This window comes from Argopecten irradians, chromosome 2, assembly GCF_041381155.1.
Source record: "Argopecten irradians isolate NY chromosome 2, Ai_NY, whole genome shotgun sequence".
NCBI lineage: Eukaryota > Metazoa > Mollusca > Bivalvia > Pectinida > Pectinidae > Argopecten > Argopecten irradians.
This window is the reverse complement of record NC_091135.1, coordinates 26,268,071-26,284,136: the sequence shown is the minus strand read 5'-3', so window position 1 is coordinate 26,284,136 and position 16,066 is coordinate 26,268,071. Positions and strand designations below refer to the sequence as shown.

At 35.7% G+C, this 16,066-nt stretch overlaps 1 protein-coding gene across 3 annotated transcripts in view; it reads right to left on the bottom strand.

Moving 5' to 3' along the window:
- Positions 1-14,082, bottom strand: part of LOC138314958 (integrin beta-PS-like) — a 45,627-nt gene extending 31,545 nt beyond the window's left edge. For all 3 annotated transcript variants that reach the window (XM_069255616.1, XM_069255617.1, XM_069255618.1), the window contains exons 1-2: positions 13,925-14,082; positions 5,038-5,140 (exon numbers count right to left, since the gene is read on the bottom strand). In XM_069255616.1, the coding sequence (XP_069111717.1) occupies positions 5,038-5,131 (94 nt within the window). In that variant the 5' untranslated portion in view covers positions 5,132-5,140; positions 13,925-14,082. The remainder of the gene's footprint in view (positions 1-5,037; positions 5,141-13,924) is intronic.
- Positions 14,083-16,066: the final 1,984 nt, after the last annotated feature.

Here is a 16,066-nt window from a genome sequence, read left to right as displayed (position 1 = left end):
GCTGCGTGAAGTAAAGCTAGCAACATGTTATTTTCGTATCCACGCTTCGATGCAATGTTGTGAATTCTTCATAAAATAATAATGATAAAACATAATTTTTGAATTTTAGAGATGTAAAAGATTATTATCAATTTCGTTTTCATTACGGGTCGGAAATATGTAAAAATACGAATATATTATATTAGGCTACCGCACGAGTACTGTAGATGTGAACCCCATTAAAAACGAAAGGTAGGCTAATTATGAGTCAAAATCATAAATCACCCGATTAACAAGAGATCCCAGAGGAATCTTGGCGCCCACCAAAGAATGATCTATGTCTGATAACAGAAAGAGGGATCTTTTCCCTGCTTTTCAAACTTTTACTACATGCTATATATGAAACTTGAGAAAGATCCTTTCAGTACTTTCTGAGATATGTAACAGTAATAAACTTCAATTATTAAAATCAAAGATGGCTACTAGTCGATCATCTTGCTGACCGATAAGTCCGAAAATGCACTAGACCCCTTCAGGAACCTGCACATGAAATTTGAGAAAGATCCCTTCAGTACTTTCTGAGAAATAGCGGTAACAAACTTTAACTATCAAAATCCAAGATGGCCGTCGGTCGGCTATCTTGTTGACTGATTGGTCCCAAAATGCAATATGCACAACTAGGGTTCAAGGGGAACATGCATATGAAATTTGAGAGAGATCCCTTCAGTACTTTCTGAGAAATAGCGTTAACAAACTTTAACTATCAAAATTCAAGATGACCGTCGGTCAGCTATCTTGTTGACTGATCGCTCCCAAAATGCAATATGCACAACTAGGGTTCAAGGGGAACATGCATATGAAATTTGAGAGAGATCCCTTCAGTACTTTCTGAGAAATAGCGTTAACAAACTTTAACTATCAAAATCCAAGATGGCTGTCGGTCAGCTTTCTAGTTGACCGATCGCTCCCAAAATGCAATATGCACAAATAGGGTTCAAGGGGAACATGTATATGAAATTTGAGAGAGATCCCTTCAGTACTTTCTGAGAAATAGCGGTAACAAACTTTAACTATCAAAATCCAAGATGGCCGTCAGTCAGTCGGCCATCTTGTTGACTGATTGGTCCCAAAATGCAATATGCATAACTAGGGCCCTAGGGAAACCTACATATGAAATTTGGAAAAGATCCCTTCAGTACTTTCTGGGAAATAGCGGTAACAAACTTTAACTATCAAAATCCAAGATGGCCGCCAGTCGGCCATCTTGTTGACCGATTGGTCCCAAAATGCAATATGCACAACTAGGGCCCTAGGGGAACCTACATATGAAATTTGAGAAAGATCCCTTCAGTACTTTCTGAGAAATAGCGGTAACAAACTTTAACTATCAAAATCCAAGATGGCCGCCAGTTGGCCATCTTGTTGACCGATTGGTCCCAAAATGCAATATGCACAACTAGGGCCCTAGGGGAACCTACATATGAAATTTGAGAAAGATCCCTTCAGTACTTTCTGAGAAATAGCGGTAACAAACTTTAACTATCAAAATCCAAGATGGCCGTCAGTCAGTCGGCCATCTTGTTGACTGATTGGTCCCAAAATGCAATATGCATAACTAGGGCCCTAGGGGAACCTACATATGAAATTTGAGAAAGATCCCTTCAGTACTTTCTGAGAAATAGCGGTAACAAACTTTAACTATCAAAATCCAAGATGGCCGTCAGTCGGCCATCTTGTTGACCGATTGGTCCCAAAATGCAATATGCACAACTAGGGCCCTAGGAGAACCTACATATGAAATTTGAGAAAGATCCCTTGAGTACTTTCTGAGAAATAGCGGTAAAAAACTTTAACTATCAAAATCCAAGATGGCCGCCAGTTGGCCATCTTGTTGACTGATTGGTCCCAAAATGCAATATGCACAACTAGGGCCCTAGGGAAACCTACATATGAAATTTGAGAAAGATCCCTTGAGTACTTTCTGAGAAATAGCGGTAACAAACTTTAACTATCAAAATCCAAGATGGCCGTCAGTCAGTCTGCCATCTTGTTGACCGATTGGTCCCAAAATGCAATATGCACAACTAGGGCCCTAGGAGAACCTACATATGAAATTTGAGAAAGATCCCTTCAGTACTTTCTGGGAAATAGCGGTAACAAACTTTAACTATCAAAATCCAAGATGGCCGTCAGTCGGCCATCTTGTTGACCGATTGGTCCCAAAATGCAATATGCACAACTAGGGCCCTAGGAGAACCTACATATGAAATTTGAGAAAGATCCCTTCAGTACTTTCTGGGAAATAGCGGTAACAAACTTTAACTATCAAAATCCAAGATGGCCGCCAGTTGGCCATCTTGTTGACCGATTGGTCCCAAAATGCAATATGCACAACTAGGGCCCTAGGGGAACCTACATATGAAATTTGAGAAAGATCCCTTCAGTACTTTCTGGGAAATAGCGGTAACAAACTTTAACTATCAAAATCCAAGATGGCCGCCAGTCGGCCATCTTGTTGACCGATTGGTCCCAAAATGCAATATGCACAACTAGGGCCCTAGGAGAACCTACATATGAAATTTGAGAAAGATCCCTTCAGTACTTTCTGAGAAATAGCGGTAACAAACTTTAACTATCAAAATCCAAGATGGCCGCCAGTTGGCCATCTTGTTGACCGATTGGTCCCAAAATGCAATATGCACAACTAGGGCCCTAGGGGAACCTACATATGAAATTTGAGAAAGATCCCTTCAGTACTTTCTGGGAAATAGCAGTAACAAACTTTAACTATCAAAATCCAAGATGGCCGCCAGTCGGCCATCTTGTTGACCGATTGGTCCCAAAATGCAATATGCACAACTAGGGCCCTAGGGGAACCTACATGTGAAATTTGAGAAAGATCCCTTCAGTACTTTCTGAGAAATAGCGGTAACAAGAATTGTTAACGGACGGACGGAAGGACGGACGGACGGACGACGGACCACGGACGAAAGGCGATTTGAATAGCCCACCATCTGATGATGGTGGGCTAAAAATAAAACTGTTTTTCTGTATTTGACCAAAATAAAAGTAACAATAACATCGATATGGTGATTTATGCCTTTACATGATAATTTATATACAGTGTACCATTCCACAGATGGTTTGATTTTGATTCATGCCGTAATTGATGTGCAGTAATATTTTTGAGATGACGTCATTTCAAAATTCAAATGATTTAATTTTTTTACAACTTCACCTGTAACTCTATTGCTTAATGATAAGGAATGTAAAATTGCTAAAAATGTTTTTATTATCAATCAAACATTTATCAATATATAAGACCATTATTGATTTATAAAATCAACAAAAACAGTTTTACTTTATTTGAATCTTTTTCTTGTATCTCACTGGTGATTTGTGGTCCGATCTGTGAATCATCAACCCTGAATCATGGATCGGATCGGATCGCCGCATGTTAGACAATCCACAGCCCGATTCTTCAATAAGATAATTTACGTTATCCAACAACTACACATGTAAATCAATAACATGTGTGAGACTCTCAAAATTGAATACGAAACTTTCCCTTTATCACTAGCTCTGCTTGTTTTCCGACATGTACAGTAAACAAACTGCATGCACGTGGTAGACCTTCGTTAAATATCTACAAAAAATCTGTCTAACAATAGACATGATTAAATGATTAAACCATCATCTCAGGTATAATTACCGTGTACATATACCTATAGCCTTCACATCTGTATACATGCCCCAAGACATGGCATGCAATAATTAAAGGTGTCGCTCAGGTAAGGCCGGTGTTCAGAAGTGTATTTTAGTTACATTTGACTATTCCGATCTCAAAATCGGTCCGGTATTTGGAATTGGGAGGGATTGGTTTTGGGAAGTTACACTGTATATCTAACTCAATAATTTATCAGTGCCCAATAAATTGTGAATATGATTTTGGTGTCTATTTGACTCAATTAATACTTCAATAGTAATTATATACTGCTCCAGAATTCAAAGTTATGAGGGTAATTTTGAGGTACCAGTAATAAATTGTAAGTGGCTCATCGTCGGCCCAAAAGTTGTTAGTGTAATTTTGACTCATGGTTAATTCTTTTACATAACAAAGAAGCAAAATATGGCATAAATGTATTGTTCTACATTCCTTATGAAACATATGACAAGAAATAGTGACAAATTCCACGACATTGTTAAGTATTTTGATTAATACCATTGAAATTCCAAATCGTTGATCAATACGATTAAGCAGGTACAACATGTACGCTGTACCCTTACCCGAGTCAAATTCACGCACGTTAAACAAATGCAATACATAACCACTGAGGAGTTGATGAAATTATTTTTAGACAAGAACATGCATCTTATATATAATGTTAACGCAACTGTACGAGCGATTTGAGTAGTTCTAGACAAAAAATTCTTTACTACACAGGCAAGGGTCAGGGTTCGGCATACAAGGCTATGTGTAATGGCGATTGAACTTTTCACTTACATTTGACTACAGTGGGCTTTTCTGACATATCACAGTTAAACAAACTAATCTAATTTCCCTTTGAACTAGTTTGTTTTCGAAATATGTGCAAGTTTAAATGTACTCTTAGACCGAATTGTCCCTTTAAGTGTAATTTTGAGATAAAGTGTATATGTATGTGACTAAATACTTACTCAATACCTCAAAAGTTGTGAGTGTAATTTAGAGTTAATCTGTGTACATGTGTGACTCAATATATATACTTCTAAATACATCTAATGTTGTGAGTCCTATTTTGAGATAAATTGTATTTGACTCAATACTTATATATAATTACTCAATTGCGATACCTCAAAACTTGTGAATGCAAAATTTAATTATGAGGTCAACTTTATGTGACTCAATATATACTACTCAATTCCTCAATATTTCAAAGGTCAACTGTATGGATGCCCTGAATTTCTCAAAATTTGTGAATTTGATAATTATGAGGTAAATTGTACATATGACTCAATACTTAATGAACACTTCAACATTTAATGTGAGTGTAATGTAAGTGACTCAATTATACTTACTCAATGCCCCAGGGGTAGCTGGTACTTGATCGTTGGGTGATACAGCAAGTAAACATGGCAGGGTGGCCAGGAAGGCCACAACAGCGAACCTCATGATGAATTTCTGTAAAGGGCAAAGCAACGTGCATGATAACAAGAGTAATAACTGGAAATATTAATAAACTGAAATCCATCTACCAGCATAAATACATGTATGGTCAGATGGGAGCAATTTATACATGTGTACATTCATCATTCATTACAAAATATATTTAGACACAGACAAGGAATTTGAATGCTCTGAATAAGTCTCGATCCTTGCTTTTAACGAATTATGGTCTTGCATGTATAAAGACAATTCCATATATCTTGCATCAATTTTATAGTGTCTAAGAGAAGAAATGTTTTTCTTTAAAGCAAGCTTGAACAATAATTTCAGTATATGTATATATGTACTGACATTTAGAATAACATGCATGGGTTTCTGTTAATTGGTTTTTGTTTCTGCGTCATCTCATGATCAACAGACACAGAATTCACAAACCCAGTGCAGTACAGCATACATGTACAGCGGCTGCAGTTTATATATATACATACATCTCTCATTATGTGTCAATAGTGAAATTTACTTTATGTAGCAATGCCTTGTTATTTAATTATGGTACATTTTTGATCATGTTGGTGTTAGACAATTTTCAGGAAAGCTGCAGTTTTAAATTGAAAGACTACTTAAACTTGGATAAATTATTGAATTATTTACCTTTATATAAAGCTATCTATATCTACCGGTATCCAAACTTTCAACGCCAACACAATAATTACACATCAATTACTAAAGAAACTGCAGTAATTGGATTTCTAGATTTTACGAGATAAATTACAGACACTGATTTCACAGACTAACTGTAGTAATTTGTACAAACAGAGATTTACCAGCAAGGTATTGATTCTATTTGACTTTTATTTGAGAATCTGATACGGGATTACAACCACCTCTTAGCCGACAGTTAATGTACCATCATCACTCACAGTCAGATCAATATCTGGTTATAGAGCTTATAAGGCATAAAATGAATTACAACCAGCATACACAGACCCTATATGAATATATATGTAAACCAAGACAGAGCCAGTAAGATATAGCTGGAGGTATATATCACGAAAAAGAAATTAAAGTTGTACAGAAGCTATCTATCTGATTTTTTACCATGTACATAAACACCATTATTTTTTTAGTTTCATACATGCCTGACTATCAAAGTATCAATTCCATTTACATGTTGACGCCTCTTTCCAATTTTCAATTGCCACAAATTAAATGTGAACATGTCATCAGTTGATTGGTAGGAAAAGGGTAGTGAAAAAATATGGAGCTGTGTTTAAATGTATACACCCATTCGATAGTTGACAAAAGTCTAAAATCCTCAATGAATAGATAGCACACCGAAACGTATGTTGATGTTTTATTAAAGTATCAAGGAGAAATCGGAAGCCTAAGGGTCACAAATCAATCGCCAGTATAAAACAAGAGGCCCAGAGGGCCTGTATCGCTCACCTGGTTTGTAATGCCTAGTTATGTTCTGAATACAAGTTCATTGTTTATTTTCTGAAGGAATTTGAATATTAACCTTCGGGCCAGGTGAGCTAAAAACAAGAGATCCCAGAGGGATCTTGGCGCCCACCAAAGAATTATCTATATCTGACAAAGGAAAGATGGATCTTTTCTCTACTTTTTAAACTTTTTCAAACATACTACATATAAAATTTGAGACAGCGTTTCAGTACCTTTTGAGAAATAGCGGTAACAAACTTCAACTATCAAAATCCAAGATGACTCCTTGGCGGCCATCTTGTTGATCAATCGGTCCCAAATCACAATATGCCCACCAAAGAATGATCTATGTCTGACAATAGAAAGATGGATCTTTTCTCTACTTTTTAAACTTTTCCAAACATATACTACAAAATAAAATTTGAGATCGCTTCAGTACTTTCTGAGAAATAGCAGTAACAAACTTCAACTATCAAAATCCAAGATGGTTCCTTGGCGGTCATCTTGTTGATGATCGGTCCCAAATCGCAATATGCACATCTAGGGCCCTAGGGGAACCTACATGTGAAATTTGAGAATGATCTATTCAATACTTTTTGAGAAATAGCGATAACAAACTTTAAATATCAAAATCCAATATGGCTGCCTGGCGGCCATCTTGTTGACCGGTCGGTCCCAAAATGCAATATGCATAACTAGGTCCCTAGGAGAACCTACATATGAAATTTGAGACAGATCCCTTCAGTACTTTCTGAGAAATAGCGATAACAAACTTTAAATATCAAAATCCAAGATGGCTGCCTGGCGGCCATCTTGTTGACTGATCGGTCCCAAAATGCAATATGCACAACCAGGTTCCTAGGGGAACCTACATATGAAATTTGACACAGGTCCCTTCAGTACTTTCTGAGAAATAGCGATAACAAACTCAAGCTATCAAAATCCAAGATGGCTGCCTGGCGGCCATCTTGTTCACCGATCGGTCCCAAAATGCAATATGCAAAACAAGGTCCCTAGGGGAACCTACATATGAAATTTGAGACAGATCCCTTCAGTACTTTCTGAGAAATAGCGATAACAAACTTTAACTATCAAAATCCAAGATGGCTGCCTGGCAGCCATCTTGTTGACTGATCCGTCCCAAAATGCAATATGCACAACTAGGGCCCTAGGGGAACCTTCATATGAATTTTGAGACAAATCCCTTCAGTACTTTCTGAGAAATAGCGATAACAAGAATTGTTTACGGACGGACGGACGGACGGAAGGACGGACGGAAGGACGGACGACGGACCACGGACAAAAAGCGATTTGAATAGCCCACCATCTGATGATGGTGGGCTAAAAATGCCCATACGATAATTAGGACTCATGCACCTGGTAATCACTACTTGATGTATATAATGATCCTTTTCTAAATACACGAAACGTAATCGAAAAACTTTTAATCAGTTAATTATACAGAAATGAAATCTCGACAGGTATCGGTATATAGCCCCCTTCAACATACAGATTAATGTATCTCGACTAGCGTCGATTCCAGTGATCTTTCATCTATATGTACATGCATGTACTATCACATATTTCATAGACGAATATCGTTATAAAATATATCGTTATAAAATACCCAAAGAATAAATAGAAAGCAGTTATAATACATGTATATAGTAAGCTATTAGTCCACCTCTTTACGTATGTTCTACGTTTTTAGATATACTGTGCTCTCCTTACTCTCAAATTATGTATAGATTAGTAGCATCATGGTATTTATTTATCTATATATAAGTTTGGATTAATACTGTATTTATCTCAAATTATTACACGGGAGAGGAAAGAAAATCAACCGATCATCACCAAAATTGACACTCCCACGTGTTTATATTTGTACGATAAAATACCCCATATGGTGCCCCATGTATGCATTTTCACTATTTACATCAACTATTTTTCGATTAATACGTATTTTGTATTAAGCTTTATATAAACTATATGTAACCTTTGACAGGACACATTTATAATCTGTGAAATCTAATATGTATCATATACTAAAACAATTATAGAACATTGTATTGCTCACCGTTTCCTCAAAACTGCCCTCTGTCTCGGCCATGCTTGTTTTTGTTTACTATATCCGGGTATCGAACATATACGTATACACGAGGTATTTTTAACTATGCAAATCAACCCGTTCTATTTTAAGAATTCTTTACTAATTGATTATTGCTTAATTATCTTCATTGGAAAGAAACCAAATGAAGAACCTTTCATAAGGGATGTTAATGTATATTTTAGCAAAGTTTGGTGAAAGCATAATGGGACTTTAACTGCCAAAATCAAAGATGGCTGCCTGGCGGCCATCTTGTTTTTTCGATCAGCCTCAAAATCTGTATGGCACATGTACAACTTGGGACCAAGGGTACCCTCCATGTGAAGTTTGAACAAAATCTCTTCAGTAGTTCTCAAGAAATATTTATAACAAACTAGGGCCCTAGGGGAACCTACATATGAATTTTGAGACAGATCCGGGGGATCCCTTCAGTACTTTCTGAGAAATAGCGATAACAAACTTTGAATAACAAAATCCAAGATGGCTGCCTGGCGGCCATCTTGTTGACCGATTGATCCCAAAATGCAATATGCACAACAAGGTCCCTAGGGGAACCTACATATGAATTTTGAGACAGATTCCTTTATAATTTAGTACTATCTGAGAAATAGCGATAACAAACTTTAACTATCAAAATCCAAGATGGCGGCCTGGCGGCCATCTTGTTCACCGATTGGTCCAAAAATACAATATGCACAACTAGGGCCCTAGGGGAACCTACATATTAAACTTGAGAAAGATCCCTATAGCACTTTTTGAGAAATAGGGATATCAAACCTTAACTATCAAAATCCAAGATCTTGTTTCTCCGATCAGCCTAAAAATCTGTATGGCACAACTAGGGACCAAGGGTAACCTCCATGTGAAGTTTGAACAAAATCCCTTCAGTAGTTCTCAAGAAATATCGATAACAAACTTCAACTGCCAAAATCAAAGATGGCTGCCTGGCGGCCATCTTGTTTTTCCGATCAGCCTCAAAATCTGTATGGCACAACTAGGGACAAAGGGTACCCTCCATGTGAAGTTTGAACAAAATCTCTTTAGTAGTTCTCAAGAAATATCGATAACAAACTTCAACTGCCAAAATCAAAGATGGCTGCCTGGCGGCCATCTTGTATGGCACAAATATGGACTAAGGGGACCCTCCATGTGAAGTTTGAACAAAATCCCTGCAGTAGTTTTTAAGAAATTGTGATAACAAGCATTGTTTACGGACGGATGACGGACGGCGGACGGCGGACCACGGATGCAGGGAGATTTGAATAGCCCACCATCTGATGATGGTGGGCTAAAAACTGCCAAAAAGAATATATATACACGCATATATACACAAACACCTGTACAGGAAAATACTTTTTATACTTCAGGTAGCTATATAGGCCAGCCATTCAATTTAGTCTTATAGGATTGGAATATCAAAATTAGGGTGGGGGAATCATTACGTAATTATTAATAGATTAGATTGGTTTTTTTATCATTTAAATTTTTTCATAAAATGCAAGCTTAAGAGATCCCAGAGGGATCTTGGTGCCCACCAAAGAATGATCTACCTCTGACAATGGAAAGAGGGATCTTTTCTCTGCTTTTCAAACTTTTACTACATATTACTACATATGAGATTTGAGAAAGATCCTTTCAGTACTTTCTGAGATATAAAACACTAACAAACCAAAATCCAAGAATGCTACCTGTCGGCCACCTTGTTTATTGATTGGTACCAAATTGCAATATGCATAACTAGACCCCTAGGGAAACCTGCATACGAAATTTGAAACAGAGTCCATCAGCCCTTTCTAAGAAATAGCGTAACAAACTTTAATTATCAAAATCCAAGATGGTGACCTATCGGCCATCTTGTTGACCGATCATGATCAGTCCCAAAATGTAATATGCATAACTAGGGACCTTACGGAACATGCACATAAAATTTGAGACAGATCCCTTCAGTACTTTCCGAGAAATAGCGGTAACAAACTTTAACTATCAAAATCCAAGATGGCTGCCTGGGGGGCCATCCTGTTGACCAATCAATCCCAAAATGCAATTTGCAAAACAAGGGCCCTAGGGAAACCTACGTGTGAAATTTTAGAGAGAACCCTTCAGCCCTTTCTGAGAAATAGCAGTAACAAACTTTAACTATCAAAATCCAAGATGGCATCTAGGTGGCCATCTTGTTGACTGATTGGTCCCAAAATGCAATATGCACAACTATATATAAAGGGCCCTAGGGGAACCTACGTATACATATGAAATTTGAGAATGATCCCTCCAGCCCTTTCTGAGAAATAGCGGTAACAAGAAATGTTTACGGACGGACACACCACAGACGAAAAGCGATTTGAATATCCTACCATCTGATGCTGGTGGGTTATAATAAAATACTTTAGTCAGATTTGGATTTTTCAGAGAAATGAATTTAGAGCTGATACAATTAGTTATTTTTGTATTCGATTATTCGGTCACATGTAATCGATTACTAATCAATTAATCACTTGAATTGAAGGCAACTGAAAACGTCAGCCATGTTTTGGTATCAACTAATAATAACACCTATTGTACAATATGACAGAGCACATGCCTTACATAATATAAGCCTACCAATTAATAAGAATAGATTTATTGACAAAACAAATGTATTTTATGCAAAAAAAACCCTCTGAATTCTGTTCCTGTATCATCTGCTGTAACATCGTATAAATCCAGTCTGCTAACCCACTGTTTTGACGTGACCTTCACACGTACGACTAATCAACCAAATCTGGATCGCCACAGAGCGACATGACCAAATTTTTGTCAATGAATTTTTTTTTATTTTCGTGATGAAAAAAAATAGAATAAATCAACATCTCGAATCTTCAATTAGAATATGACCAAAAACATTCTTTTTTATGATAAGCACATGCAATAGTAAAATTAAAATGTTCCAGACTACTGTTCCTTCCGCTCCCAAGCGTCCTGGCGGCGATTAGGCCTCCCTAACGTAACGACATGGAGCCGATCACTAGTGAAAATTGGCGAACAGCGTGTTGCAAGCTTTCTCATGACATCCATTTTCTCATTGATTAATGACTTTAACTTCCACAGAGATGTTATAATTTAACAAGTATTTCTCACATCATATATGCCTTGTTGAGTTCAAAACGTGTACCAAAAAAAAGATGAAACTATAGTCGGAATGGCTTCCTCAGAAATCAATGATCTGTCAACGTGTTTAGTCAGCTTACAATGCACTTGCTATGCATGTTACGATTAACAAAATCTTTAATCAATTATTAGCGATTAGTTTCATTAATCTAATCGCCTCTGATTATTATATTCGACTAATCATTTCAGCCCTAGAAATGATAACGCTGTAGTTACTGTAATTGTATTATACCCAGTAAGTCCAATATTACATTAATTGGGATATCTGTGACAAATGATGTATTATTAGAGAAAAATCACCTTTCAGTATGTATTATATCCCTCTATATGAAATATGTTTCATTACTTTGTTTATCAGGCTATCATCAGATCATGTAATTCATCAGCATACAATGTGCATAGGATAATTCATCCTTCAGTAGTATAATGTTTTATCTTAGCAAAGGTTTTTATTGATAATCAGTATCTCATGGCCTGGGGATGGAGCCAACTCAGACATTTGGACAGTTGTACTTGTCAGTGATGAGTGCAGTCAAGCATGCAAAAGATTCAGACTCGGCAGATCTAGATCTCATGTGTCATAAATAAGTTTATAGTGTACATGTTGTTCTGTATCTATAATATAATATATGATGCAAATAAAACTACAGAAAGAAAGCAAGCCTTTATTTATACCGGGACATATACAATAAATTAATATGGAATTCTAGTTACCAACAAGGACTGGGTTTTGACCATTTTATTTTTTATGAATTATTTGCAAATCTGAATACTTTAGAAATATTAATGCTATTTAAAAGTTTTCAAAAACAACCAATAACATAAATGTCTTTTGAGCCAAAAAAATATGTATGGTTTGAACACAAAAATCAATAAAGCTCTATACCGGTATAGCTTGTTTATCGGTATAGACTTTTTTACAACAAGTTATACTTTCAGAACTAAATTATAAGGACAAATAAATTGCTTCTAATATAATGTAACAGGGTGAGAATAAAGTGTAGTGTGCATGTGCAGCTAGCACTAATACTGCCAAACACATATATGCATGCAGCTATGTTTCTATGTTGACATTTAAATCTGAGAGTTCAAATAACGTTTTCCATGAAAATCTTACAAACTTTCTTCTACACATGTTGCCATGTTCTAAGGTCAATTATATGTTTTCACAAATAAAATCATCTCCTCTGATCATGAATGTTTACATAACTACATCTGCGTTCTTCAATTCGTTTAGATGCTTGATATTTAAAATCATATGAGTAAAAACACACACAATTAAGCAATTGATTACAAAAAGATTTCTACAAAATTCCTTGTTTATTATGATGTCTGACCATTCAGTCATATGAATCTCGATTACAGATTTCTTACTCCATTAATTGGTCAAACACTCCAAACCAACTATGCTTGATGAGCTTGTAGTCGGAATACCTGACATCCTATTTCAAACCAAGTCAGACTTAAAAACACTGTACTCAGTAACTAATGAAATCAACGGAAGCTATGATTAAAGTGCCTTATATAATTGCCTTTAACAAAGACAGCTAAGTACTTGGTTTAAAACATATAATTTTTAAGCTAGCATGCACATATAAACCATCTATGATCTAAACAAGATCACTACTGATCCCATTTTACCTGTGCAAATTTTAATCTATAGTTTAACATAATATATATTTTACAGTTTGTATGTGCGGGTTCAATGACCGTCTAGTTCATGAGAAGAGGATCCCGGAGTGTAACCGGTCGGGTGGATGGGACTGGCCTGCCACTGGGAGGGGGTATAAATTCTACACAATGTAGGTCAAGCGACATACAGATCGAGACATCTCCAAGATCTTCTCGGTTGAGCTGATACTTACATATAAACCAAAGGCATGTTATACAATAATGTCATAATCAATATCAATAACTTCCAATAACAAAGCCTTTTCTTCGCGTATATTCACAGTGAATATTTTTACCGTGACCTGTTTTCCCCAGCCTCTGTGGTAGAGTCAGCAGTAGGCCTAGGGAACATTGACTCAGGGGTCAGCTACATCTGCGAGTTTATGTTAAATTTTCGATAAAGTCTATACATTGTAAAAATAACCTTTACTTACCAGTGGGACCAAATGGATCCAAATGTATTTGTGTTAGATAATTTTCTCCAGAATTACTGATAAATCCTTCTGTTTAGGTACGCTTTCGTAGTTAGTCACTTCGCCAATCCTAAATATGGCGATCCCGATCGTGACGTCATATACCGGAAGTATTTTGGGTCGTAACTAATAAAGAAAACGATTAAGTAATGTCGGGAACAAAAATGTGATGTAAAAAAAAAATCGGGAAACATGATACAAAATTGAAATTTCTAATAGTATACACATAAATACAGAGAAAAATCCGGGAGTAGCCTACAGTATAGCTAGTGCGAAAATATTTTAAGAATTTTTACAGGTTGCAGTGTTTTTGTATATCATAAAATAAATATCGGGTAGTCAAACTTGTAAAATGAGAGTCTCAGAAAAAATCAAATAGTAGATATTATAAACATAATTTAAATAAACAATACTGCAACAACTAAATTCAAAAAATCTGTATGGAATCAGAGATTTCAATAGTATAATATACTATTTAAATCTTTGATGAAATTATTGAACGCATTACCAGTTGTAATCCATGAAAATCTGTTAGTACATTTTTGTTTATAAAAAATAAATTACAACTTCGATATTGTAGATAATCATTTCGATGGGGGGAAAAAACCAGGACGACTGAAGTAAATTAGGCTTAAAGAGCATATATAGTCTGTCACCAGAAAATCAACAAACCATTGTATAAGTTAAAGATGCTCCATCGCCGACAGAGCATAAACAATACTCATTATTTGAACAATAACTGATGTTTAATCGTGTATATATATTTTTGAAAATTTACATTTATATATGTGTGTGTCTAATAAACAAAAAAAATAATGTTAAGTAAATTTATTTTTCTTTTGGTGCGTGCGCAATCAGTACTTCTTTCAATATAGGTCATATTGCCACGGATTTTTTTTCGGGGTGCAACTAATAATTTCTATTTTTGTTTTTGATAGAGACTAGAAAAAATAACATTCGTCAACCGTGGAGCATCTTTAAAGTAAGGGATTGAAGTGACATGATACATTTAGCTTCTGCAGGTGTGAACTATGGCAGAGCTGAGCGAGATTCTTTCAATAAAGTGGGAGCAAGTAAATTTAACCAAATTACTTTTATATAATTAGTTCAAATAAAGTAGATGTATATTAAACAAGTTATGATATCATGTTTCTGTTGAAAAGCATTATATGTACAATATGAAACGATATTAAAGATGCTCCACCGCCGACAGAGCATAAATGATATTCGTCATTTGAACAATAATTGCTGTTTAATCGTGTATATATATGCCTAATTAACAAAAAAATAACATAAAATAATTTATTTCGCCTTTGGTGCATGCGCAATCATCACTTCATTCCATATAAGATATAGTACCACGGAATTTTTTCGGGATGCAATTAATTATTTTTCATATTTTTAACTTGAAGTAAAATTAGAAGCTCAAACTTTTCAATGGTGGTAATGGTGTAAAGTAGGTAACTTTTGTAACTATAGAAAATACTAAATCGTCTGCTCCTGTTTTTGACGGTGAAAAATTACCATTTGTTAGCGGTGGATCATCTTTAAGTTGTTAATATCTAAATAGTAAAATCTCCCTTTAAAACTACAAGATTTCATTTAATTTTGGTTTATATATAAATTAAATTCGAAAAACAACAATAACATAGGAAAAAATATATTTGTGACCTAAGATGGGGTCGCAACAGCAAATAAATGCAAGATTCCCTCTAAAATCTATTTTATTGCTGTTTTGCCATCTCCAACAGTAATCAACTAACACGCGGTATTGAGGGCGACGGCGGGAAACATAGGATGACCCGCGTTATGAATTTTTTTATTTAATTTATTTTGATTAAATTGTTCAGAAGTTGATGATGAGTGTACTAGTATTAACGGTAAGCTATGCTAATTTTTGCGTCTCTTCAAAATAATCAATCTCGTTTTACATTTATATTTTAAAAATTAAAAGCCGTTTAGGAAAGGTAGTGGGTCTTTAAAAATACGTTGTGCCATTTATATATCAACGTAAATTCCTCCGTAAATTTTTCGAAGCACCCGCATATATGACGTTACAACGATACACAGAGAACAATAAATTTAACTATTACCATATACACC